At 43.8% G+C, this 27,035-nt stretch overlaps 1 protein-coding gene across 1 annotated transcript in view; it reads left to right on the forward strand.

Moving 5' to 3' along the window:
• Positions 1–2,306: 2,306 nt before the first annotated feature.
• GAREM1 (GRB2 associated regulator of MAPK1 subtype 1) overlaps positions 2,307–27,035 on the forward strand; it is a 106,507-nt gene continuing 81,778 nt past the window's right edge. Inside the window, exon 1 of the mRNA XM_055800141.1 lies at positions 2,307–6,342. Within this exon, the coding sequence (XP_055656116.1) occupies positions 6,222–6,342 (121 nt within the window). The 5' untranslated portion in view covers positions 2,307–6,221. The remainder of the gene's footprint in view (positions 6,343–27,035) is intronic.

Raw genomic sequence — 27,035 nt, forward strand, 5'->3', positions numbered from 1 at the left:
AACTGGAAAATGCTTTCTGAAGCACAGGGGGCCTAATGTACCTGATCATAGTGCCAGGTTAATGTGCCACTAGGCCACTGAGTGTGCTCACAGAAGGGGTGCGAAAGGATGGCAGAGACTATGTATTTATGGTACTCATCATGGCCAGTCACTTAAGCTAGTGTTTAGAGCAAAATCTGAAAACAAGGAACAATGGGTAATCCCTGCATCAGGTACAACCATAGCAGTGGAAGAAACTAGTGCTGGAAGAGAGCAGTCTAGGTCCTCATCTTGTCTCAGCCTCAAATCAGCTGTCCCTGCTGTACTGCAGGAAGATGTTTAGAGAGTGCAGTGATGGACATTTTACAGTCTCTCTTGAGTCATCCTTACTTAACTGGTTTGGCAAGCAGGAAGTTATCCTTATACCTAACCTAACTGGTACACATGGAAGGCAGGTTCTTCCTTTCCTCCTGCCTGTCCTCGCTCTTCTCTTCAGGCCAGAGAACTCCTGTCCCTTCTACCTTCCCTTGCAATGTCAGTTTTCCAGAATCTTTGCCATTTTTTTCTCTCTCCTCTTGGTATTTTTGGGTTGGTTCTCGGCTATCCTGGCATGTAGACCTGAAAACTGAGCAGACTGTTCGGGTTTAAATAATAACAGCAGGACAGATGAAAACTATTTTTTCATTATCTTATTTGTGATACTCCTAGTTATGCATTCCAGCATCGGTGTCAGGCAAGATAGCCTAGCACTGCTCGTGATTCATAATCTCTTTTCTGCAGAACTGCTTTTTTATCCTGGTACATACTTGTGCAGTTGATTATTCCGTTGTATGTGTAGAACCTCCTGTTCCTCCTTACTTGGTGGCATTTCACTTTCTCCAATCTGCCAAGATCCTTCTGAATCTTAATGCTGTGCTCCAGCATAGTTGGAGCCTTTTCCTGTAGATACAGTCTCCAAATGTGAGTAAGCATACTCTGTTCAGTCGTCAAAGATACTGGTGAAAGTACTGAATAGTTCCGGATACAAGACAGATCTCAATGAAATTCCATGTATCTTTTCAGCTTGGAGTACTAATTATTCCCAAGTAATTTTGCACTCATTTTATATACTTGTCTAGACGATAATTTTTTTTTTTGCCTAAGAGCACATTATATGAAACCCTGTGATCCTCACTCTTTCTGCCCTATCCACAAAGCCTGTTACCATCTGGTAGAAGCAGACCAGATTGACCTGGTAGTATTTGTTACTGACAAATCCACGCTGTTACTTCTTACATCTTTACTTTCTAGATTCTTGCAAATGCTTGAATAACCCATTGAAATATTTTTAATTTTTGGTATTTTTTTTTTTTTGTGGAAATTCAGCTAATCAGTTTGTAGAGCTCTTTCCTTCCACCTTTTGAGAGAGATGCAATCCTTGTCAAGTTTTCTGGAACCTCACTCATTCCCTGTTGATTCTTGGAGACAATCATTAGCAGCTCTAACATTGCTTTAACTCTGAGGGATTTTCATTGGGTCCAGTCTATCCAAAATTTTTTAAGTTATCTAAGTATTTTCTAGTCTATTTATTAATTTTTCTAGCCTAAGCTCTTAGACTTGTGTCAGTGGTGCTGGTAGTGAAATCACGTCTGCCTTCTTAAATTGAAAACTGAGGTTAAAAAAGTCATTAAGAATACTGGCGCCAAGTAAGGAGGAACAGCATCACCAGTCATTAGGTGAAGATTAAACAGATTTCCCCTCTATAGAATAACAGACTGAATTTTTCCTTGGTCTTCTCGCTATACATCTTTCTAGCATCCTTGCTATCTTTTATATCAGATTTCCTAACATTTTGGGACCTTACCTTTATGGTTTTGCCCATATGTATAGACTATGTAGTCTATATATTTATTCATGACTTAGTAATCTGACCTACTTTCTACTTTCTTTTAGGTCATTGAAGATCTTATGATTCAGCAAAGTTAGTCTTTATTTCCCTTCCTGTTCTTCCTCTGTGTAGATCAAATTTTGCCTTCAGCAGTGGATCTCTGATGAACTTTAAGCTGTCCTGAATGTGCAAAGTTTAGCTGCTAGTTCTCTTAAGTCTCTATTTAGGTCTTCCTCCTCTTCCTAAAAATGAAAATAGATAAATAGGGTCAGATTGCTTTCTTCTCTGTATAGCTAATAAGAATTTCAAATATAGAGTTTCTTTATACATTTTTCCTTCTCATAGTGTTTTTTACTACTTGTGGCTTAGGTACGATCCAGTCACTGGCCCACCTTAGGGAGATGCAAATATTTAGATTCCCATGCAGCGTTTGCAGGATGCCTCACCCCTGCTAGCTGATGCAGTGTGCTACACCTAGCACTCCAGGTAGCGTGAGTGCTCTCCACATCTTTTGCTCTCCTGGAGCAAAAGAACTGCCGTTTTTCTAAGCATATGCATTGTGGACTACGTTCGCAGGAGTGTGCCACTGGGCAAAACCCCACCACTGTCACTAGAAAGGATCAAAAAACCTCCCACAAAACTGGAGCATTCTTGTGTTTGGAGGTATTTTCCCAGCTAGAAAATAGGATGTAAGTTGAGAACATTATCTTCATTAAGTTCTTTTCCAAAGCTGGCTGGATGTTAGTGTTGCACAAATTCCCACAGATGGAATTTTTAGAATTAATAAAGCTTAAATATAAGGGATTTGACTGGAAAAAGGAGGACACCTCTTACAGCAGAACAGAAGATAAAAAGTGAATGTTCACACCAGACCCTCAGATCTCTGTAGAATACCTTGCATGAGCAAAGGTTGCTTGGATTTTGCCAGTAAGACAGGAATAACATTCTTCTGCCAAACATGAGATCCACAGACATCAACCGTATCAAATGCATTGTTCTTTCCCCTTGCCCCCTCACCTCAGAGAAAGGTAGGTATTTAGGATGCGATTCTGAAATGGTCACTGGATGTCCTGTTGTTTCTCATTGGATTTGCAGATATTTGTATTGTAAAAAAAAATAATTATGAAAATCAGACCTTTGATGTAAAGGTAAATCACATGTAGGAAGAAGGAATGCAAATTCATGGGTTTTTTTGAAGAAGTACTGACTGTGATGGCTTCACATGAAATTTACTGTATAAGGCTCAGAGTTTTATTTGGTGTACGCATACTATAGTGTAAAGCATATTACCAGATTCATACTAAAATGAGCTTGTTGTGAACAGCTCCATTTCAAATGTTAGCATAGAAATGAACTGATGACAAACCAAAATGCTTTAAAAATCATTTTATTGGCAATGGAATAAGTATATACTAGGTATTTTAAAGCCTGCTGCATAAAATGTGTTGTGAAGTCAACATGAAAATTCCGTAAATTCAAAGTGCATTTAAGACTAATTTCAGGAATTACATTCTGAGTCCCCGTGCCACTGCTGGTGGTTTTATGGTGACGATTTGCTGTCAGTACATAAAGACTGTCTGTGAATGCTGCCTGAAAGGCACATACACAGAAACTAAGATGTTGTGTAACTGGGGCCCTAGTCCTGAGGTGGATCTGCTCGCAGGGATTCCTCTCAAGGTCTGATGGCTTCATTAGCATTTTGCAACAGTAGGAGACTTTGGTAAGAGATCACACTAAGGGACTAAGGCATTGCTAGACATCAAAGAAATTATTGTATCTGAAGTGTTAATTATACATCAGGTGCAGTTAAAACAAGAAATCATCTGAGATTCATATGTGCTGGTGATTTGAATACTGTATATGTAATATTAGACTGTATTTCAAGGAGGTTGAGCTGTAGTACAGTTAGGACACATAACAACGTCACTAAGAGCTCCGGTGAGACATTTAAATACTAGTAAGCTTTATAACATCTCTTTGTCTGGAAATAACTGAATGAAATTTAGGTAGTATCTGGAAGTTACATTTTAAAAGAAATGCATCTTGTTCCAGTAGGATGAGTGAGAGTGGGTTGGGTTTCTGCTGGCTGGAGAGAACACAAACAGGTTTATGTGAAGACAGACATAAAAGCCATGGGACATCTAAAACTATCTGAAGAATGAAAAAAATCTTTAAAGAAAAATTAGCAGTAACTATTTCTGCGTGAAAGATGCATTTCTTCCCCCGACAGCAGAAGTGCATGATGTTTGAGAGAAGCATATGCTGTGAGACGGTGTCTATCCTAGAATTAGTGGTACCCAAGATAGTGTTTAAAAACAGTTCTTGACAGACCAGTGCTTCCAGTCCTGATGAGTCCCAGTCTGACCTGATCTGCTTTGCCTTACACTGCACCCAACAGCCTCGTCAAACTTGGAACAAGTTAAAACCATGCTTTTGCCTTCCATATTTCAACAATAATGCTCTTAGCTGTTGTATTACTTTGCATTTCAATAGCTTAATTCACTTAAGTTGTTCAAAGCATTTGGTGAACTCTGTAAAAGGGAAGCTATTTGGAAAAAAAATCCAGCGTCATATTTTTGAAGGTAGATGTTCTGGCAGGTAGGATCTAACAGCAGCAGGACCGATGTGGAGAATGAAGGTTTTTCATAGCGCTGGGAAGTCCCAGCACCAAACTGTGGAGCTAAAGCACAGATCCACAGGAAGATGAGGTTCAAACCAACCCACATCCATTTAAAGCAAGATAACTTGGGGTTTCTTAATCCTCTGTGCCAACTGGCTTCCACGGTCTTTGTTTCATCTTGGAGAGCATGGATAAAGTGCCCGTCTCTGTTTGCAGTGGAGCAGAACAAGAGCGTGTCTGTCTCAGGCCTCCTCGTGCTTGCGGTGCGCTGGCACCAGCAGTCGGAGAGGCGTGCAGCGGTGGCTGGCCCGTCTGTGGGCACGGGAGGAAGGGCGAGTGGCAGGAGAGATCCTCCTACAACAGCTCGTCCCCAGCCGCTGCCATCCCCAGCAGTTGTAAAGATAGATCCTGCGGAAGATGGAGCCTGGAGAGATGAGTTAGCTCTGAATGTTTCCAGTCGTTTTACAAATCACTGAAAGGCACTTGTATGTTTCTAGTCAACAGTACAGCCTTAAATGTAGCTAACTTTACTGCAAGAAAATAAACAGTTTTGACACAAAGTAAACAAACACAGTACCCTGCAGCCACCCAGGAGTTAGTTTTTCTGGTTTGATTCCCAGAGTTTCTGCAGTCTGGAGGTAAAAATGCATTAAAAATGGCAACATTAAGTATCTTATGAAGATCATGTAAGACATCATCACATAATCTACTTTGATGAGAGAACCAGTAGTTGATTTTAAATACTCCCGTGGTCTGAAGACCTGCAGATACATAATGTGGGTAATACTTGCATGTGCTGTAACCACAATAGGACTAAGTCAAAGATTTTCCTCTAACTTCTTTGCACTGCTCTCCATCCTTTAGATACCCATCCACGGTTCACAGGTGAAAACGAAAATAATAGATACATAATCAAAGTTGCCATCTAAGTGTTGGGTTTTTTTTGACGTGGGATGAATTTCGCAGGAAAAGCTCCCGTGCGAAATGAAATAGCGGGAAGATGCAACACGACCCGCTTGCTCGAAATTACTTTGGTCAATGACGTGCGGCATCTTACCTGGCAACCGCGCAGGCGGCCGCGCACGCCCCGTCCCCTGCCGCAGGGAAGCGGCACACGCGAGCCCGTGTGCCCAAGGGACGCCGCCCCCCTACCGCGCACGGGCCCGCGGTGGCCCTGGGGCCACTGAACCGCGCCCCCTGCCCCCCCAGCCGCGCTGCCGGGCTCTCCCCGCGCTTTCGCGGCCCGGGCGGTGGGCGGCGGGGCCGGACACCTGCGGGGCCGCCCGACGGCTCCCCCGGCGGGGCGCGGCGCGGCGCGGGCGGGCTGCACGTCGGGCGAGCGGTCGGAGGGTGGAGTGAGAGGGACAGGCTCGGCGGCGCTGCCGGCGGGCGGGCAGCCCGGCACTTTCCTTTTCGGCGCGGGGAGGAGCGGCAGCTGCGCAGGCGTTGCTCGCACCCTGTTGATTAGTCAGTGCTGGGATGGCGCTTCCTGGGCCAGGCGCGGCGGCGGCGGCAGCGGGCGGCCCCAGCCGGTCCCGGGGGGCGGCGGGAGCAGCAGCAGCAGCAGCAGCAGCAACCGCAACCGCCCGGCGGGCCTCCCCTTCTGCCTAGCCCGGCATGTCCCGGGGCGGCCGGCGCTGAGCGAGGCAGGCGCCCCCCGTCCCCCCGCCCCGCTGGCTGCAGCCCCGCCGGGTGGGAGCACCCCGCCGGCGCTGCCTGTCTGGCTCCCGTCCCTCCCCTCCCCGGGCCGGGAAGATGGACCCCGGCCCGCCGCTGGGCTGCAGTCTCAAGGACGTGAAGTGGAGCGCGGTGGCCGTCCCCCTGGACCTGCTCGTCAGCACCTACCGGCTCCCGCAGATCGCCCGGCTGGACAGCGGTGCGTGGGGCGGCGGGGCGCGGGGCCGGGCGGCGCGCGAGGCGGGGCGGGCGGCGGGGGCCGCGCCTGGGGCGGGCTGCCGGACCCCCGGGGCGCCCCCTGCCCGCCCGCGGCCGAGGGGGCCGGAGAGCCCCGCGGCTCCCCGGAGCGCGTTCCGTGCCGTCCTTGCACCGCCGCCTGCCGTCACCGGGTGTCGGTGCCAGGCTTCGGCGTGCGGCGGAGTCGGTGCGTGGCTTCCCAGCGAAATACCTGGGCGATACCCCCCCGCCCCCTTACCGTGCGGCCGGGGGGGGGCTTTGCTCTCAGCTGCCCGCCCCTGAGAACTGTCCTCGCAGTCTCAAATTAAACCGTGTAAGGGCATTTTCAGTCCTGGAGACCCAGCCTAGTGATGAAGTGACGCTGCACGAAGGCCAAGTAAGAAGGGAAACGAAATGGCCAAGCGGGCTAAATCCCAAATGTAACACTCCACCAAAAATGCCAGGGACCCGTAAAAAAAGAGGAGTAATGTGAGGAGCCTTCACAGCCTCCAGATAACTTTTTATGACTGTTTGCTTGGGTGCTCACCTGCCGTCTCCAAGTCTGCAGCTTTTTGTTTACTCCAGGAAATAAGAAACGAGCCTGACATTGTAGTTATGCCAGCAGCATTCCACCTTTCCTAGAGACGCGTCTTAGAAAGTGTCAGCGCAGGGAACTGGGGAAATTCGGGGAATTTTTCATAAAGGTGCAGACAGCTGCTTCGTAATGGTGTGTGCATGGCACGGTAGCTCTGTAAAAGCTGTCCCGACTCTCCCATCTCTTAAGAGGAGGCACAAGATAACTCGCAAATCGGGAAAAATTTCCAGGCTTTTTGATTCGTTAGATTATGAAGTCACCTTGTACTTAACGTGCAATAGAACAGTACTCTTTTAAAGTTTTGTATTGATTTCAAAAGTTAAAAATGAGCACAGGCATTGTGTTCTGTTACTCCCCAGCGTGGAGGTCAAGACCAGGATTGCTTTATTGCTTAACTGCAGTTCACATAATCCAGCGATGATTCAAGCTGGGGCTTTTTTGACTTTGTCCCTCGATTGTGCAGTACTTTTCCTATACCTTGTAGTGCTTCCTCAGAGCAGGTGTTCAGGAGCAGGTTAAAGAAAAGCTTCTTTGCCTTTTTAACTGCAGCTGGCTGTTTTCTATACTGTCGAATGTATATTGTCTGTGAGAACAGCAAAGCTGGTACGTTAAGGAGTTCCTTGTGATAATACCTTCTGTCACTATAAAACCAGCTAAGATGGCCTCCAGTCACTGCACTTAAGGCAGTCAATTTACTTGAGATTCCTGGCAATGGTTCAGGCTTTAACAGGATGTATGTATTGATGACTTATTAATTTCCCTCTCTGCGCGTTATACTTCCCAATCTCCTTGCTCGTCTTGTCTTGCTTCATTGGAAGGGACCTGAAAAAGCTTTGTGGGTAGAGAAAGTTTATGGGTTTTGAGGCAAGTGAATTTTATTTTTTTTTGGGGGTCTTATGCCAGACCTGGTGACGAGAATGTCTCATAACTGCTGGGGAGATGAAGATGTCGTAGATCTTGTGCAAAGGCTTTTTTTGTGCCGTGTGCCACACTTGACGCATATGCACAGGCAAGTGGATGTAAACAGTCCCGAGCTCTTTTGCCTCTGCCCTGAGATGGCCAGACATGAGGCAGCTGTTGGTGTGGGTGTCCTGCGAGTAACGGTTCATCCTCACACTAAACTCCGTGTGGAGCAGGCTCAGGTACAGCACATGGGCTAAGGGCTTTGGGCTGGAACTGGCTGAGGTCTGCCCAGCTCAGCATGCAGGCAGAGGCTCCTGGGTCTGCTTTTACCTACTTGTATAGATGTACTTTTCAACTTCTGGGACTACAGTTGGCAGACGAATCAATATTTTATAAAGAACACGGATGCTATGGTCTTGGTGGTACAAAGGGAACACTGTCTTATTTCCAAAGCAGGTTCCCTTGCATTAAGAGAAAGGAACCATGAATCAGCGCGTAGCCTCCTGAAGAAGGAAAGCTGGGAACGTACAATGCTTGTGGAAATGACCAGAGCACCCGCTGCCCCAGGACGGTTGCTCTGCATCTCTTCCCTTGTCTTGCAAAGCTAACAAGTGGAGTTCTGTCCGAGAATTTCTTGATGCAATACTGAAGAAAATAAATGCAGAGTCCAATCCAAATGCGTGTCATCCAATGCTCAGGAAGTTTAAGGCTGCCTCTGTTAACAAAGTAGTGTCTTGTGACAGTTTTATCAGGATGCAGCTCTTGTCTCCCTCCACACTGCTGCAGGTACAGCCTGCAGATACTCGCTGATGGGCCAGGGTCCAGTTGTGCTGAAACAGCCTTGTCTCTTCTTTAGGTGCTGAATTCCTCTCCAGATCAGTGGGAGGTGCCTGTGTTTCGTGCTGTTGGAAATCAAACCACCTGTAGATGTCTGTCTTAAGTCACCTTCTGATTTTGTGGTTGGCTTCTGTCTGTAGCAGTGAGTTGTTTCTAGGCTGGTTGTTTCAGTCCTTGTGAGGTTTTGTGAAATCCAAAATTCATTTTTTCTGGAGGACTAAGGTGTAGAAGAGGATTGAAAAGCTGGAGATGTATTTTCTTCAGAAGATGCCAGATGAAACTTACTATGTTGTTTCTACATTTCTTAATGGAGCTTAGCACTCGGTGGATAATGTTCTTAGATGATGCCCACAGAAGATCTCTAGTTTTTCACTGTTGCCTCACCTTCAGGCCTTTCAGTTTGAAGAGGGAGAATGAGTATGATGAATGCAGCTTTATTCTTTGAGTTTGGATGTGCAGCTCCTGGAAAAATGCCCTTAAGTAGTTCAGTTTGATTTCTTGACAGGATGAAGTTATGAAATATTTATGCACACTAAATTTGGTCCTCTGCTGAGAAGGGAGAGTTTTTCTTGATGGTATGGGATGAAGGGAGAATGGGGGAAGAGTCTGTTGTTACATCAAGATATAACTGGAAGTAGTTAGGCATCCTTATCCATCCAGAAATTACATATATATATATATATATGTCAAATTCTGTGTTTTCAGATGAAGTTTTAATACTGTTTAGTTGTGTTCCAGGTTATACCTTTTGGATGCTATTAAGTCGTCAGTCAAGTTTTGTTTGTTCAAACCTGTTCATGTGTTTTACTATTTTGCTGGTGAATATTGCTATATTAATTGAACAAATAGACTGGGGGGGTGGGGGAAGAAAGCTGTCACTGTTGAGAGAAAGCAAATGTTGTTTTCTGTGAGTCGTCACCCCCACCCCCCCCCCCGCCCAGCATATATAAAGGCTTAAATATTTCTAGAGGATAACTCAAGTACAGAACTGCTAAAAGACTGCTAAACACCATACCAAAGAAAATGAATGGACTTTATCTCACGTTGTGGAATTCACTGAGTGGGCTGTCTCGGATGAAAAGAAGCAAGACTAAAAGCAAGAGAGGAGGGAGCTTTGTGCTGTGTTTTTCCTGTCCTCGCCCCCACTGCTGTCCTGATCTGCTTTGTCACCAGTGGATCCCACCCCAGTGACACTGAGAGGCTTGTGGGTGGGTGCAGTGGGGAGAGATTTGGCTCTGGGAACCCGAAGCAGAAAGAGATTATCTTATCTGAGTGTGGTTGTTTCAACAGGGCAAAAGGTGAGCGTTGCTGGTGAGGCTTTGGTTGTCATGTCTTCATATCATCAGTAAAAAAAGGCTACCTGTGATGCTGTGACTGTGTCTTGTTGCTAATGCTGAAACAATGTTGTGCATGATTATCTCAGGACTTTAAATTTCTAGTAATTATTTTTCTAAGGGTGATTTTGGAGGGTAAGAGAAATGCTGTCAGGGTTTAGATCTGGAAAATGCTAATGCTGCTTTGCATAGAGCTGAGCTTCAGGCCCAGCTTTTTTGTAAGCTCACTGGTCCCTTCAGACTCCAGGAGTCTGTTGTTCTTTTTTTTTAGGAGAGCTCCCTTTCCCCCAGCCCCTGTTGCTGTGTTTCCACAAGTAAAGAGCAGCCTTTGCTGGTAGGTAGTTTTCACCCACCGATTGGGTATGAACTGGAAGAGTTCACAGAAATTCACAGCTTGTGTACAAAAGCTAAAGTTTCAGGGATTTAAAGTTTCTGCCCGCAGAGGGCCTGTGGTCCTCTGATTTTATTTGGGTGTTTGTTTGTTGGGGTTTTTTGACAAGGGATAAACATATTTATACATGCTCAAAAAAAAAATAAAAAGATGGTGTTATGGAAACTGCTGTTCTTGGGATCAAAGATAGTGGCACTTGTCCTCAACTCACAGAGAAGCGATTCCCTGCTGCGCATGGTGGGGAAATCATGCTGCTGAACTCTTCTGGAAGGGAGATCGTGGATCGTGATGAGCCACTGAGACTCCAGATGAAATTCTTCTCTATGCATTGTAAATGTGTGGTTGCTGTAAGATGAAATGACAGAATTAGAGGTGGTAAAGAAAGAAGGAATCTATAAAATGGGTAACAATTTAAAGGGTGACTTCTTCTTTCTTTACCCCTGAGTGAACTCTTGTGAGTATCAGCAGTGGGTGAGTAGTGAGTCTGTGCTGCTCTTGCTCCTGAGGGATTTTATTTACTTATTTACTTACTGTATTTCAGGTTCTCTTTCTCTCTTCCATTTCAGAACTTTTCATAGTGAGGTCTGTCTACCCCAGTCACATTCAAGGGACTGTTGTTCCCTGCAGCACATTACTGTAGGGCTTATTCCGGTTCCAAATATCTGGAAACTGAGCACCCTCACAGTTTATCAAAGAACATCCCACTCAACAGAACAGTGTGGCCATGTACATAATGAAAATTTTGTATTGCGTCAGTCTACAAATGCGGGTTATCTGTGCAGCTGAACAATACTTTGAAACTACAAAGAGACTTACTCTTTTAAGGTCTGAATCTGCTATCCGTGCTTTAATTGTCTTGAATGACCACCTCCTTTTGAGAAGCTGGTGCAGGGTGTCTCAGTAGTCTGCTATTGAATACATCTTTAAAAGGCATCGTGTGGGGGTAGGGCAAAGCTTTTGAGTAGACCAAGAAAGAGGTTTCATATATGCTGAGACCCTGGGCAATGGCTGTGATCTGATTTCCCAGTCTAGGTGTGGCTGTCTGTTGTGTACAGTGGTGTGGTAGGTGACAGTTCTCATGCATTGGGCAGACAAGTATCTCTGATTTGAAGGCAAAAATCTTCAAGATATACTGTATGCACGTGGCTTGATTTCTTCCTTACGTGCTGAGCAGCTTTGAAACTCCTAGCTGTTTATACTGTGTGTTCTGCCATTAAAGTATAATCTCAGAGACATCTCCTCCTTGCTTTCTCTTCTTTCCTCCTTTACCTTGTGGTCTGCTGTTTCCATCAAGACAAATGAATGAAAAAACAATTGACAGGTTGCCACTAACCACTGCTCCTGGGTTTTTGTTTTGGTTGGGTTTTTTTTCCCCTTCTGCTGGCAGAGATGTGTTCCAGAAACATTTTAGTGAAAAAGCTTTTAATTCATTTAAAATCTGCAGCTACAGAATGGTGCCTGTGAAGATTATAGTGCCCTCCTGGAGATGGAGGCCAGTAACTTGGCAACACCTATTCCCAGGGGTACCGCAGGCTTCTGATGAGGAAGATAGAGTTCAGTAGCATACCTGTTTTAGACCTAAAAATCTGTGATTTCTTTGAGCTGCTTTCATGTTTGACAACGATTTAATGTACAATAGTGTGTACTGCATGTTTGTTAACTGTTATGCCATTTGTACTACGCTGGACCCTTGGTAGTGGTGTAGAGCTGCTAAGATGCAAAATAGTTGCTTTGCTCTTGTTTCTTACGTAGTTAATAAATGCTCGTATTCTTTTCTGCCATACAGGGTGTGAAACTTACAGCTATTTGTTTCAGTTTCTAAAGTTTTGACTCTTTGGTGAAGCCTTTGTGTACACATGTGGACAGACTCTTCCTGGATAATTCTGTAGTTCAGATATTGGAAGGTGAAACGCTGTTAGTCTTTCCTTAATTGGAATTGAAGTGCTATAACTTGAAAGCCATGGATAAAGTCCTAAAAGGAGGCTTAGTGCCTTGGCTTCTCCCCCCCACCCCCCATTTAAATTACTTTCATCTTTCAGGTAAGGCACAAGATACACATAAAATCTAAGGAATTAAGGTGTCTTGAACAGTTAGTAAAATCCTTAATCTTAAAACAAGTGTGGTGTGATGAATCATATGCTGCAGTTGCAAGATGTGGTAGTAAGGAATGGTACAAGTCTAGCATAGGAAAGCAGGGTTTTGTTGTTTTATGCTTTGTCTGTAAGTGGTGTTCTGGAACTAGGTGTTCCTGGCTTCGGTGATTACGTGAATTGGCACTCCCTATAATAGCCCAGCAAAGGCAACTCCAGGGAATATGCCAAGACGAAGTGCTGGAGGATATTGGACAGTGTGATCTGGTGCTCCAGGATTTGATGGAAGTTGTGGGAAGAGCTACAGTGTGTTCCAGTCATTCCAGTGGTGGTTTGTCAGCAGCGAAGGGCATGGGTGTTGCTGTATTTCCTTTTGGCATTAGGAGTAACAAGTTGGTTGGATTAGGGAAGCTTAAGTCTCTCCCCTATAGGAAAATATTCATCATCTTAATGTGGATTGCATATGACTCAAAACCAACCTTCATAAAACCCAGTAAGCCAATATTTCAAGTCTGAAATGTTTGCTTTTAATGGTGCTACCCTTTGGAATGAGTTTTACATAGCATTTGTGGTCAGTGATTTTCATACCATTTGCAGTATGAAAAGCTTGTGGAGCTGACTTCCCTGCCCCTCTCCCTGTAAGCCACATCTGCTAATCTGAAGGCCTAGTGCAGAAATGAGTTGTATAAGCAGATTGAAGAATGTGTCTTTGCTGAGAATTGGGTCCACATCTGCTTTGCAGTCTTTGTGACAGTTTGTGTGTCAGTATAAAACTGCTAGTATTGCAGCTTTGCCAGGGCACCTGCATGCTTGGCTGATACATGGCATCAATAAGAATAGCTGCTCTGTCTTGGTATCTCCTGTACTGCTGCATGGTGTATTGCCCCGTCAGGCTTGTTGGTGTGAGCTGGGGGGGGGGGGGTAGAAGCGTCTTCCTGGGAGTGGCGAGGGTTTGGAGTCCAGCCTCCTTGTCCCATAGTTTGCTTTGGCTTTCAGTTTGTGCAGAGGAGTGATCAGGAACTTGGCCTTTGGAAAGAGGTCAGTGGAATGTCTGTCGGGGAGGTGGTGGTGGGGAGGAGGTGTAACTGTTCAGCTCATGCAAGGCATTAACACCAATAGCTACTGCAGCAGCTGACTATCTGTGGGAGAAACAGGCATAGAGCTGTTATAGAGGTTGCACGCAGGGAGCAAGAATTGCCAAATCCTACAGACATCTCCCAGCCAAGTTTGTTGTGAGGAGGGAGATGCTTCAGATTCTGCAAAATGCACATCAAGTGTCTGGATCGAGCCATGACGCAGACCTGAAGTGACTAGTGAGAGCTGCCAGAGCTGTGGGTTTGGGGAGCTGGGGGAGCCCTGTGCCAATGGCTGCAGCGTGTGCACACCCAGGCAAGAGCTAGTGTGCTGTCAGCAGAGGAGTGGATGGTGACTTTTACCAGGAAAGATAGCAAATCTTGTGGTGGGGAAGGTCGCTTGGAGCTTCCTGGAGGTGCAGACCTTCAGGAAATGCAAAATTGTTTGGAAAGTGCTCTTTTTGTTTCTCGACTTTTTCTTTCCTTGTGTTGTAACTGGTGCAAGTTGTAATCACAGAGAACTCGGACTTGTGTGTGTTTCCTTGGGCGTGAGGGTGTCGCTGGGCTTCTAAAGGGAACCAAGGATAAAGATCTAAATACACTCTCAGAGGCTGGAAGATATCTGAGAGCTCAGCCTGATGAAGTTGATACTGGAATTGCTTCATGACAGGGCTGAACCTTAGTGACTCAAATGTAAATATTACATAAAACACAACATGCTGCAATCGTATTTGTGAAACGAGCAGGGGAAGCGTTTCTGGTGAAGTGGTGGCAGCAAGGAAGTTGGGAAGTTTCTCCTTACACTCGGAGCTGGGGATGTGGGAAGAAAAGCTGAGTAAGGGACTAAAAGCCCCCTTCGACAGGCCAGTGTGTGCCATGCATGCTCTGCTTGCGATCTCTGCTCCTTTGTGGCAAACATGTACCTGGCATGGGTGAGGACGTAGCTTGATGGATGGCAGGTTTGCAGGGAAAGGCTGGGAGCTGTGGCTGCCTGCACACCGGCCAGGGTTTGGTGCAGAGATGTGTGTCTTCCGAAGGTGAGGTGTTAGATGCAAGGCTGTGTGGGGCTACGGTTCCCCTCTGCAAGAAAGATATGAGCTAGTTGGAGCGAGTCTAAGAGGTGAACCACCCTAAACTGCTTATTCATGCTGTCCTGAAGTAAGACACTCTGTGCCCAAGACTGACCTGAAGGTACGGGTGGAGGAAGGTCCCTGCGTCTGCCTGAGCAATCATTTCAAAATTGCGCCTGCTGGCCTTGCCTGAGCATCCCCCCTCGCCATGCTGCCGTGGACGCTGCCCAGCGCTGAAGCAGGCTGGACTGCCAGACTGGAACTGCAGGCTTGCCTTGCAGCTGGGTTTGTAAGAGTTACACAGTCTAAATACTCAGTTACTAAATTACTTCCAGGAACTGTCTCAAAGTAATCCAGAAATGCTCAGATAGCCCTTCCCGTGTGTTCGTTTTTCTGTTTGCAGTTGTTACTGTTCTTCCAACTGACAGTTTTATTTACTTGCCCCACTAAAAGCAAGCACTGACTATTCTTGTTGCTTCCTGGCACCTCATCGTTTTGGAGATGAAAGGCAGAAGACGGGCAGGGAGATAAAGGAAACTTTTTACCTAAGTGTGTTGCGGGGGGAACACATGTACACAGATGTTTTCTTCTTGTCCATCTTTTCTGTTGCGTCTTTCAGCGGACCATTTCTGGGCATGGTTGGCTTCAGGGAGACCTTGGCTCCAGTCTGCATCATGCAGTCCATCCCTCAGGCTACTGTCCTGCACCTGTGGGCTTTCAGTAGTTGCAAGTTATCTGCAGTCATTTCCAAGGTTGCTGTAAGGTAAAACACCCGGTACTGCCTAGCAGTAGCAGAATGGAGTGGTGCAAGGAGCTCCTGTTTTTCTGTTATCCTTTCTTGCCTTCAGGTAGGGTAGTCCTTCCTTTCACCTCTTCCAGCATTACTGGCACGTTGCTGTTTGTTTTCTTGTCCTGTCCTCCAACTTCTTGCACTTCTTGCTTCTCCATCCCTCCGTGCTCTGGTTGGTCTTTTCCCTCCATGCCCTGGTCGGTCCTCCCCCCCCCCCCACTTGAAGGAGATCGGGGTGTTTCTTGGTCCAGGCAGCAGCATAATGCTTGGCTGTGCACATACCAGGAGTGACAGTTGTGTGTGTGCTACCAGAATTGAAAAACAAGCAGGGAATTTTGTAGGGACTTGAAAGTTTCTGGTCATTGAGACCAGAAATTGGAACTGCAACTGGTTGGAAGGAGACAGACGTTCTGGGTTTCACTGCAGAGAGGTAGGTGGTTTATATTAGTGTAGATAACATGGGGTCTCCCTCTCTGGAGTCTTACACTTTGCTGTTGACGTGCTGTTTTGTTTAACTTCAGTAAAGGGAGTTTTGCTGGCAGGACTCAGACGTGAATTGGTAGGCTTTGCATGTAATGCTTCCTTTTGTCAGTCAGCACTGACTGCTTGCTCGACTTACAGAAAGTGACTGGAGAGGCTCTGTATTTGTAAGAATAATAGTCATCCTTGTCCGTTTGTTACACAATGTGAGTAGCCAGAAGGAGAATGTTGAGTATATATCCTCGTTGGAAGACTGGTTTCCAAAACACAAAATTATTACTGCTTCTTTCTTAACGGTTTTGTTCAGGCTTCTATTTACTAAAAGGTCAAAAAGCCCCTTTTTCTCTTTGAAGGGGGGCATAACCACACACATTGGGTAATATCTAAAGTCTTATTTCAGTTGCAAGCATGTATTTTCATTATGGTCAGACTTTTTTTCTGTCTTAGTCTCCAAATGTAAAGCTACATTATACACATAGCAGGAAAATATAGAAAGCATTGGTGTATATGTGACTCGGAGAGATGATAGGATTCCATAGGAAAACAGGAGATGTGACTGGCTGCATGGGTGTTGCTGCAGTCATTGTAGCCAGGATGTGGCTGTAGACAAACAGCAAAGCTGCAGCACTGCTGCAGCAGAATGTAGGGCAAGCTGGAGGAAAAGATCATTTTTGTTGTGTGTTTTATGGGTTGCACTATCAAATATCATTTGGGTGCCTGTCAATGTATAACAGAATATCTTAAGACCAAGTGGCCTGTGGGCAAAGATAAATGTGCCCTCAAGGGGAAAGTGAGGCATGATGGGCTTTTCTTCATTCTGTGTTCTGCATGCTGCTCACCAGTAGAAGCTTTCCTCTTCACAGGAGGAGTTTTGGTTTTAGTTTTTGTCTTCTAAAGAAGATAAAAATATTATGAAAGGGATATTATTCATGTATCCCTTATGTTTTATTAAAAAGAAAGGTATTCTTTTTATACCTTACAGTTGAAGTGTAGATTTCTCTGAAGCAATGAAAATAAATTGCATTCAGGGTTAGGACCGTTCTTGATCAGAAAAGAATTAGGTGCAGCTTTGATTGCATTCCTCGTGTTAGTATTCCCATATTGCTCAGATGCTCTTCCTGTACCAGGATGTAACCAAGCAGGTGCCTTATTACAGTTGAACATCTAAAATTTCTGTTGTGTGTGCAGTCAGCCCATGTTTGAAGAGGCGTTACCCTCTTATTAGTGATACTCGAATTTTTCCAGGTTGAGCTGAAAGGGTAGGACAGACACACAGCTCAAATGCAAAGGCAACAGCAGCCCCAGCAAGCAGGGGCCACGTGTGCACGACCAGTTAGTGTCTGCAATGTCTATGAGGGCATGGGGAGATGGGCCAGGCCACTGGGCAAGCAGACAGGCGGCAACCTAACCTCCGAGCAGAGCTGAACTTTTGCTCGCTTCCAGCTGTTTTGATTCTGTCCTTAACCCAGGCTGCACCAAAAATCAGAGACAAATTGAAGTGTAATGGTGAGTTCTTTCAAAGCCAAAGAAAACTATGCTTGAGCAGCTCCTGCATTTGGGCAGCTTTATTTTTAATTGGGAGCTTACCCCAGATGCCCCAAGTTCAAACAGGGATCACTGCTGTGCAACACAAAGCAACGTAGTGTCTCTTTAGGACTTGGGATATATAATGAGAGGACTGAGCATGTTTACTTGGATGCTATTTTAAAATATCATCTAATTATAAATAATTGTCAATGAGAGCTCCCCAGCTCTTATGCTGTGCCCAGGAAGTCTGAATGAATAGGCTGCTTCTCTGTCTGCCAGGGCAATCTAGAATCAGATTCTAGGCCTTAAATCCATGAGGTTGGTAGGGTTAAAATTTTCTTCATCGGCATCCTGAGTCTGGGGAGCTTTAGCCAGACTTCCCTGACAAGACTCCCAATCACTGCATGTGGGGAGACATGACTTTTGTAGCAGCTAAGGTGCGCAGCTTCCTTGAGTTTTGTCAGTTAAAGCAACTGTTCTGTATCTGTGCTTGGCAATAAACAGGAAGCCAGTAAAAGCACGTAGTGCAATGCTGAATGCTGACCTCCCATTTATTAATATATATTAATATATATAATACTCCCAAGTATTAAACTTCTCCAGCTAGGTAGGCACCTAATGCTAAACAGCTCTTGGAAGCGTATTGTCCAGCAGAGCTCAGAGTATTTATAGATGCACCTGAGCAGGAGCTTTCTAGCATGAGGAATGCTTGCCTCTAATGAAAGAAAATCTCAGCTCTCTTAATGAGGTATTTAAATGAGCTGATTTGGATGGCAGCAGGCTGCTCAAAAGTCTCATTACCGCTGTGTTTTTCTTTTGGTCAGGTAGTACTGTCATTCTCTTTATCCATACCTATCAAGCTGCTTATGAAAGCTACTCTTTTAAATTCCTCGTTTCCAGACCTGGTGCCTTGATTGCACAGGGCAGAGAAATACTATAATTATTATTTTTTTCACCTGACTTTGGCCATGAGAATTCAAAATGGAAAATAAACTAAACATGAAACCAATGTAAAAATTCCTTTCCCTCTCTATGGTAACACTAAACAAGGCTGGAACCTCTCTTCCATGCAATGAAAAGTTATTTATCATTCTCCTTCTCAATATTTCTAATCTGTGATCATTTTAAGTGCAGTTAAACTTAGTGTTCCTTGCTCTTATTCTTAATACTTTGGATTGCTAATCCTAGGTGACTTGGAAACCAGAAAACTTTTAATTAATTGTGTGATTCTAAGAAATTTTTTAGATTATTTTTTTCCTTCAAATATAAGATACCACAATAAATAGTTGGCACTATTCAACATGTTGCAGGGTATTGGAGTAGTTGAAAGAATTGCTGAGACTTTCCAGGGTAGTTTGTGACTAACCATGATGATTGACTGTTCTGTTGGATCAGTCCTACAGCTAAATCTGTTGTGAGGATGCAGCAAAGCTGCAGTTACATCTGGTGATACTCAGCACTAATAAGAAGAGTAATTATGATAGCAGCAGAAAGTTACTGTGTTTTGGAATGTAAATGTTAAGATTTGCAGGATTCCCGGCCCCACCCCCCTGTGTGGGGGTGGAGACCAGTTTGTGTTGAAAGAGATGTTTTGGCTTGAGTTCATAAAAAGTAAGGTTTCTCATTCCAGGATGTTTGTTCTGAAGGCTTGAAACAAACACAAACACAGCTCAATGAAATCTGTGTTGTTACTCTTGTTTTGTTGGTTTTTTTTTTTACTAGTTTTCTGATGAAGACAAAGAAAGCAAGATGCTTTCAACTGCGAGATTACTAAAGTTGGCAGTGCATTTACCACCAGTGGCACCAGAATTCATTCCACTTAGTGTTTAAAATATTTGTGCTCCTCTTCCCTGCAGTAGGTCAGACAGGTTGTTTTGAAGACTCGCTGGGATGCTGTCTCTGTGTGTTTGCAGCTAGAGCAAAGCTTGTCTTGGAACAAACTGGATTTTTCTGTGGATTAATCTGTCCCATAGCCTTGTAACAAGATTATGGTTTATGCTGATTTCTTGCAACAGTACTGGTATATCTAGTCATTCCAATAGCAAAATGCTAATCCTAAGGAAATAAATCTGTCTTCTTGCTGGCAGGCATAAAAAGAATAGGGGGATGGGAGTCTCTGCTCCCTTGTTAGGTATTAATGGGTGATAGCTTGAGTTCAGCATCAGTTGGATTGAAGTAATTTGATTGTATCAGGCTTTTGCAGAGGGATTGGAAATTGCAGAAATAAAGCCTTATCTCCTTTCTCTTGATTGTGAAATATTTAATGGTCATCCAGAGCAAAGTTTGATCACAGTACAGTGAGGCTGGAGGGTTATATTAATGCACAATGTACTGCAAGTAGTGATGTTGGGCAGTCTGAGGGTGATGTGCCCTGTCATTCGGACACAACTGAAAATGGTTGCAGCATGGCCAACTGTAAACAGCAACAGTTGTGTTTCATCCAAGGGAAAAGGTGTACAGTGGGGAGAGGCTTAATCCTGGACAAGCTATTTCATGGGTAGATGCATCTTGCTCAGCTCTTCCTGAAGCTGTGAGAATATTCAGTGTCTCTCCTTCCACCATCCAAGGCTGAGACAACAGTAGCTGGTCGTAACAGCCTTTGCTGCAGATGAGCAGTTTTGGGCAGCTGAGTGTCTCAGTCTGGGCTGGACGGGGTTGGATGATTCTCCTGGGCACATCTTACATGATCTCTGCAGCAAAGTGCCAAAGAGGCAGTCCAAAACTCTTGGTAAACTTGATGCACAGCCTGAGCTGGCTTCAATGCCTGGGCTCTCCTGTGGCTCTAATAAAAACATTAAGAAAAAAATTATATATATATAACATTTTAAAACTCCCTTTAAAAAAAAAAAAAACAAACAACTCTTTTGTAATGTAAAAAGCAAGTCTGAAGCAACTGGTTGAATCTTAATTTGAGAGACAGCACACAAGATTTTCAACTCATTTTGCCTGATCTTCCCTGCTTTAGTTGCAACTTCTTCCCTTTTCTTGCTTTTGGCAAACAAAGGAAGAATATAAGTTGTCTTACAATCAAAATGAGTATGAAACCTTATGCTGTCAGGGAAGCTCTTCATCCACTGAAAGATGTGGGGTCCATGCAGTTGACAGAAGTTCAAATCAATATTTCTTTGGAGAGTCAGTGTGTTGGATTGCAGTTTGAATCCTGACAGAAATACTAGTTGATCTAGATAATAGGAATCAGCACAAATAAATGTGCTGCAGGAATGGAACAACTAAACAGAAGCACATATTTTAAACTGCTTGGGAAATTGAGAAGGAAGAAGGGAAACTAAAAACTGTGGTTGATTATCAACAGTCCTAGATAAAACTGCAATTTTTTTCCACGTCTTTGTGTTGCAAGTTCAAAATGTTGTGTACCTAAGGGCAGAGCCCTCTGCTTTCATCTTTTCCACCATGTTAAGACACAGACAGTCAGATGAGACCACGGTCAGGCTTTCCTAATGAATCTGTCCATTTAAAATTAAAAATTTAGTACACTACATTTTATAGCCCTGAGATGTTTAAATTTTAATGTGGGTTGGGTTTGTTTTGGTTGATTTTTTTTTTTCCATCTTGCTCCTAGAAACTACAATATTTGCTCCTAGAAGTTAGTATATTTACCCTTTTAACTCACTGGCAGTCTGTATTTAGACTTTGTATGATACACCCCCATGCAAGTTGTTTTGCTTTTCTTTAAACAAGGAAATTTAATCTGCTAGATATTTTTTTTTGTTAGCAACCTTTTTTTGTGTCTGTATGGAATGACAAAGTGAGACTGATAACATGGAGAGGCTTTCAAAGGAGGTTTTTCATCACTAGTAGTAGTGTTTTCTGCAGTTACGTGTTCTTACTTCTCTCCCATTAGGCGTTTTGTGCAAGAGTAACTCTTTCAAGCATCTGTTCAGTCACAGTGACAAAAAACCCCCATAAAATTTTCAATCCATGTAGTTCTGATGTTCATTAATGTTGCTACAAGTGGGGCTCTTTGTGCAACAAAAGATTTCTCGGGGTTTCCTTCCTTTGTGAAGAAACGTTACAGGGATTTAATTTTTTTCCGTGAAAATTCCCATTGTTCCTTCAAACTGGAAAATTCAGATGTTCTCCTAATGAACTTTTTCCTCTGACCTCCAGCATGGATGAGTGCAAGTTTTATTTTTGCAGAAGAAATAACACTGGCAGGCTGAACAGCTCATTGAGATTTGACTCAGTAACCAAGTACAATGCCAAAACTTAAGCAAGCAAACCACCCTGATTTAGTATTTATTAGTCTTTGATGTTCTTTGAGGTATGTCTTCACAGATAAATACCCAACAGATACTCTGGAGTGAGATGCAGCATGCATGGGGAAAAAAACCACATTGATTTCCTCTCTCTACTCTCCCTCAGAGTTCAGGTAGGAGTTATTTGTCATGAGGAGAGGTTGCATGACCTGTTAAATAATAATAAAATAAAATAAATTGTCCATATTTGAATATTCAGACTTAAGAACAACTTTGTGTTTCTTCCCTTAAAATGAAAATTCTAAACTCGGCATTATAAAAGTATTAGCGTATTATAAGTATTAGCAGAATGATCTGTAGGAGAAGAGGCATTTGCTCTGCCAGTGGGATGTTGCTGTGGTAATACAACTGAGTGCTGGAGGTGAAGGATTGTATGTTGGTGGCATCGTGGTTGATGGGAGGTCAGATGGAAGCTGTCCTGTGCACTGTTGCAGTTTCAATCTGCTTGAAACAGCAAAACCACTCATTGACTTCAGATGAAGTCTGTGCTTCTAAGGGAAAAAGAGCATTTGCCCACTTGTTCCTTTCCTCCCCTAGATGACAACCGCTGTCAGATGGTCATATATGACCATACTGCAGGTATTTGATAAACGAATGTAATCTATTGTTTGTCTTCTACAGAGTTGTCACATACTCATTTCTTTTGTTTCTCCTCTGTTGCATATATTAAAACCAGAGAGGGTTATTTAGGAGCACAGTCCTGTCCCATAAGTGTAAGAATTCATACTGCTCTTTGAATTCAGACTCTAATAAAAATAGATGCTAAGCCTCAAAGGTATTGGAAAATGGACTACTTGGAGTTCTCTTCCAGTAGCCTATTGCCCGTGCTAAGAGTTATAGTAATTTTTTGTGTATGTTTTTCAAAGAACTTGTACTCTTACTAACAAAAAAGGAACATACGCGGTGCAGTGCTTCTTGAGGTGCTAATGATGCTTCCTTGCGTCCCTGCATCAAATGAGACCAAACTGAAGTTAACAGTGAAAAATCTTTTGTGATGTAGTCTGGCGTACATCTTCATCTTTTTTGGCTTACTTGTTTTGGTTAACTTGGAGCAAGGAGTTACTGTCTGCTGGCTTTTTTTGTGGGTGGTTAAGCCTTGGTTTTTGTTGTCTTGTATTTTAAGAGGTCAGAAGTCCAAACAACCAAGTGGCTGAACAAGAACCAAAGTGTTGGGAGCTCTTTGAAGATTGTGTAAAGGATGAGCCCAGCAGTGAAAGGAAACACAGATTCCCAGATAAGAATGCCCCTGAATTTTCTTTTATTTTTTTTAAAGGCAAAAGGATGCTGTGGTACCCAGCCTGGTTTTAACACCTGATGATACCACAAAGCCTACTTTGGAAAGGCTTGCAGGTACCTGTGATGCTCACAGACCCTCGTTGCCAAGGAGGCTGAAGTTAGTGTGTGCAATGCCTGCAGCTGGTAGATGCTCACTGCACAGCTGGGTGTTTCTGACCTGTGTGTGGTCTCTTCAGGTGTGCTGTCTCATCAGTGCTAGACCCTGGGCTCCCCACTTTAGATGGGGACCCCCTGAGCTTCTGTGCTGAGAGGAGGCCTTGGCTTCAACTTCTATGGGCTGTGAATCTTCCAATAAAATGAAAAGAAATCTAATTCCTGTTAAGGTGTTACCTGTGTGAGAGCTATGTGATTAGTGTTTGCAGAAACTCAAGATTGCCTTTCCAAAACCCAAGATAGCTTTTATTAGTTGACTCTTGTACTGTATTGTAGATTCCTTCTTTTGGAATGGAAAAGCAGCGCTGGCATTTGTATTTGTGCTAGCAGTGTGACCTCCCGCTGACCTGAAACATCTCTTTGTACAGACCCATGAAGTCCATAATACTGTCTTTTCTTTGGTCAGTCTTTTTTGTTTATTTTAGGTTGTTCTTTTTTTTGGGGGGGAGGAGCTGTTGGTTGTCTTTTTTAACAGTAGAATATAAATTCAATTCATACTGGCTGGGGCTGTGCTTTGTTTTTCGTGATGTGGAAAGATAATATTATGGTATATCTTAATGCATGGCTGGTTTGGTCCTCAACTAGGGAAGGTCCAGTGAAGCAGATACTCTGTAAGTAAGGCTCCTCAGTACAATGACAGCATGATAAATAAGTAAGAACCTCACTTCTTTCTTCCAGCTTCTAATCATTCTGCTTTCTCTTATCTTCCAGTTGCTGTAAAATAAACCTTGGTGGCTAGTCTTCCCTTGTAACACTAGCCACTCACTGACAGTTCTTTGTAGTTATTTCACAGCAGACATGCTCACCTGACCAGACAGCCACTTCTTTTTGCTGTTCCACAAATTAACCCTTCATTCCTCACAAATGTTGGTGCAAGCCCGAGCGGGGATAAACTTGAAGTTATTAATTTGCGTGATTTTGTAGGTACCTGGCTTGAGCACCCACTGAAATGCTTTTTTAATGTAGCTGAGACTTTGTTATGTAATGACGTTATGCAACTGTGAAACATTAGATGGAATAATTAAACCCACCACCTACTTAACTGACCAAGGCAGGCCGGGTGATGCACTTAATTGTACAGCATCTGTTACCTTGCATGCAGATGGTGTTCAGGCTTAATCAAAACACATGGCCTGAAGTCATGACCCTTTTCCCTGGAGTTTTGTGGGCATATTCACTAGCTATTTCACAAAAGCCATCTTAAGTTTCTCATGAGCTCCTAGCTCTTTTCTGTAAGTCTTTTTATTCCAGGAAGAAGAAATTCTGCATGCTTGAACTGATGTGCAAGGGACAGCGCTAAGCTCACTTTCCAGTCTTCTGTGATGAATGAGATGAGAGGAATGTCTCCGTAGCCATCTTCCTGGCAGGAGGAGATGGTATCTAATACATCTGGCGTGTGTAAATGGTATCTGTTATGTTGCTGGAACCTTGCATGTGTTGACTTCTTTTTCTCCGAATTGCTCATGACCTACTATTTTAATGTCTCCAGACGCAAAGCTTATGCTTTAAGGCAATGATGCAAACTCTTAGCCAAGATGACAGTGTGTGGCATTATAAAGTGTTTATACTCCTGTAGACCACTGCTTATTTGAATGAGTCATTTTGCTCTGCACATTTTGCAGTCACTTGAACATTAGTTTCTCAATACTAGGAGGAGAACCTTAAAAGTTGTGGGCTCTTTTTTTTCTTTTTTCATTTGCTTCATGATTTTTCTTCAGGTGTTGGTGTTAAGTCATTGCTTCTTTGGCAAACCAGAATATGTGGAACTTGTGTGAATTGTCTTTTGTGGACTGTAATGGGCCAAGCTTTAATTGTTGATCTAGAAGGCAGTGAAGGTTGATCCAGAAGGGAGTGAAGAAGAGGTGGGAGTGCTCAGACCCCTCAAAACTGGAGTGGTCTTCAGTTCTACCCCTGAGACTTTACCCCAGACAGTTGAAAACTGTGAAATGCTAAACTTAAAAAAAAATACCAAAAAACCCCCCCACAACCAACCAGTGTGTGTCTTTAGAAAGTAAGCAGTGGCCATAACCTGCAGGGAAGTCACTGCTTGCCTCCAAAGAAATGAGCTTCCCTTCTGTGCTGCAGCATCGCCATGTATAAACTTGGTCCCTGTGCATAGCCAACCTCTGTTTTCTCTGGCTCTTAAAAACTGCAAATGAAAACAGAAATTCATCTCAGAACTTGCAGATTGAAGTATCCTGCTCCCAGTCATACTACAGTTGTTAGTTGGAGGCTGGAGTGTTTACAGTGACAGAGCCAAGGTTTGCCAAATGTGGATGATCCAGTTTTGGAACTGGAAAAAATTATTAAAGAAGTATTGGCATTTAATGTAGGTGGTATTTAATAAGCATGGGACTCGATTAAGCAATTACTTTTTTTCTTTCATGGTCAGCATTCCCTCTGCAACTGCCCTTCAACAAGGGAGAGGTTTGCAATTTTTGAGTTTTTTAGGAATTGTATAGAAATGGATCATGTAATTAAAAAATGGTAAGACATCTTATTTGCAGTGAACACATGAATAGCTGTTGCAGTGCTGCTTTCGTGATGCATGATGAAGTAGCCCCAATACTGGTCACGGTCAGAGTGCTTTTAGGAAGACAGCTTGTGTAGGAACATACGGGCTGATATTTCAGTTCAGCGGTATGACGCTTTTACTGTCAGGCAAGGATGGGTGTTGGTGCTTTGTTTAGGTGCTGTTAGCGAATCATGGGTTTCTTAGTCTCAGGCAATAGTATGAATAAACTTGACTCATGTTTTGGAAAGAGGAAGGCAACTTGAGGAAGGGTGGAGAATTGCATGTGATAGTTCATTGCTTCTCTGACTTTTATTTGGGGGAAAGAAAACAATGCAAGTATTTGCCTGTAGATTCTTTGTAGTGGTTTAATTATATTGCGGGTATGTGGGGTGGGGAGGAGAGGGTGAGAAGATAGAGCTAATCCATATTTGATCATAAGAGACAAAACTGTTACTGAAGATGAGTGGCCTGTGTTCTCTGTTTTCTTATGGCGTCTGATTTTTGTGTAAGCAGCAGTGTAGGAGTATGTTGAATAGGTGAGAACCAAGTTGCATAGTTGGTGGATGTGAGGACTGCCGAGTTCTCTCCCACGTAGTTAAAATGTGATTAATGAAAGGCTTGCATAACTTGTGTTACCGAGGCAGCGGGAAAAAAAAAAACAGATTGGATATGCGTGGCTGTTTTTTAAGGTATGGTTGGCTGAGAGAAGTGTAAAGGGCTAAACCTGAGCTGTGCTGGGGCTGGGAGCTGAGTCATGCCAGAGGTGTCTCCTGCCTGAAAGGTCCTCCTCTCCAGGAGGAAACTGCTTGAAAAGGCAGGGAGCAAGTCTTACAGGGGGAGACAGACTAGAAGAAAAATGGAAGAAAGAAGAGCATATGTATCACAGTGTTCTGTTGTCCTCAGTCACGTTTGACTCTTCCTTGTATTTCCTCCCATAGCATGGAAAGCGTCTGCATGCACCGTAGCATGGAAACACCAGCCAGGTGTTTTCACAAGTCTGTTAATCCCTTTGGTGACAAAGGGCCTTTTCCTATAAAGCAATCCTGGGAATCAGTCTTGCTCACAGTTAGGAAAAATCAGGGCTTAGTAAGGACAGACCTGCCTGTTGTGAGGGAGCCGGAGGGACCGTGAACTCCCCACTGCATTCACTCCACCTTCTCGGCTCGGTCTCCCATGGCAAAGCGCGAAATCTGTTTCCGATGTAATTGGTTAGAGCAAATAATTGGTGTGAGAAAAATTGTGGTTTCCAAGGTTCTATTTAAAATATACAGCTACTTCCAGCTGCAGACTTAATTATGTAGTCACTCTTGGACCTGCCTTAGTAATCTCTTTTTACACTCACCTG

The sequence above is a fragment of the Falco peregrinus genome, chromosome 3 (assembly GCF_023634155.1).
Source record: "Falco peregrinus isolate bFalPer1 chromosome 3, bFalPer1.pri, whole genome shotgun sequence".
Classification (NCBI taxonomy): domain Eukaryota; kingdom Metazoa; phylum Chordata; class Aves; order Falconiformes; family Falconidae; genus Falco; species Falco peregrinus.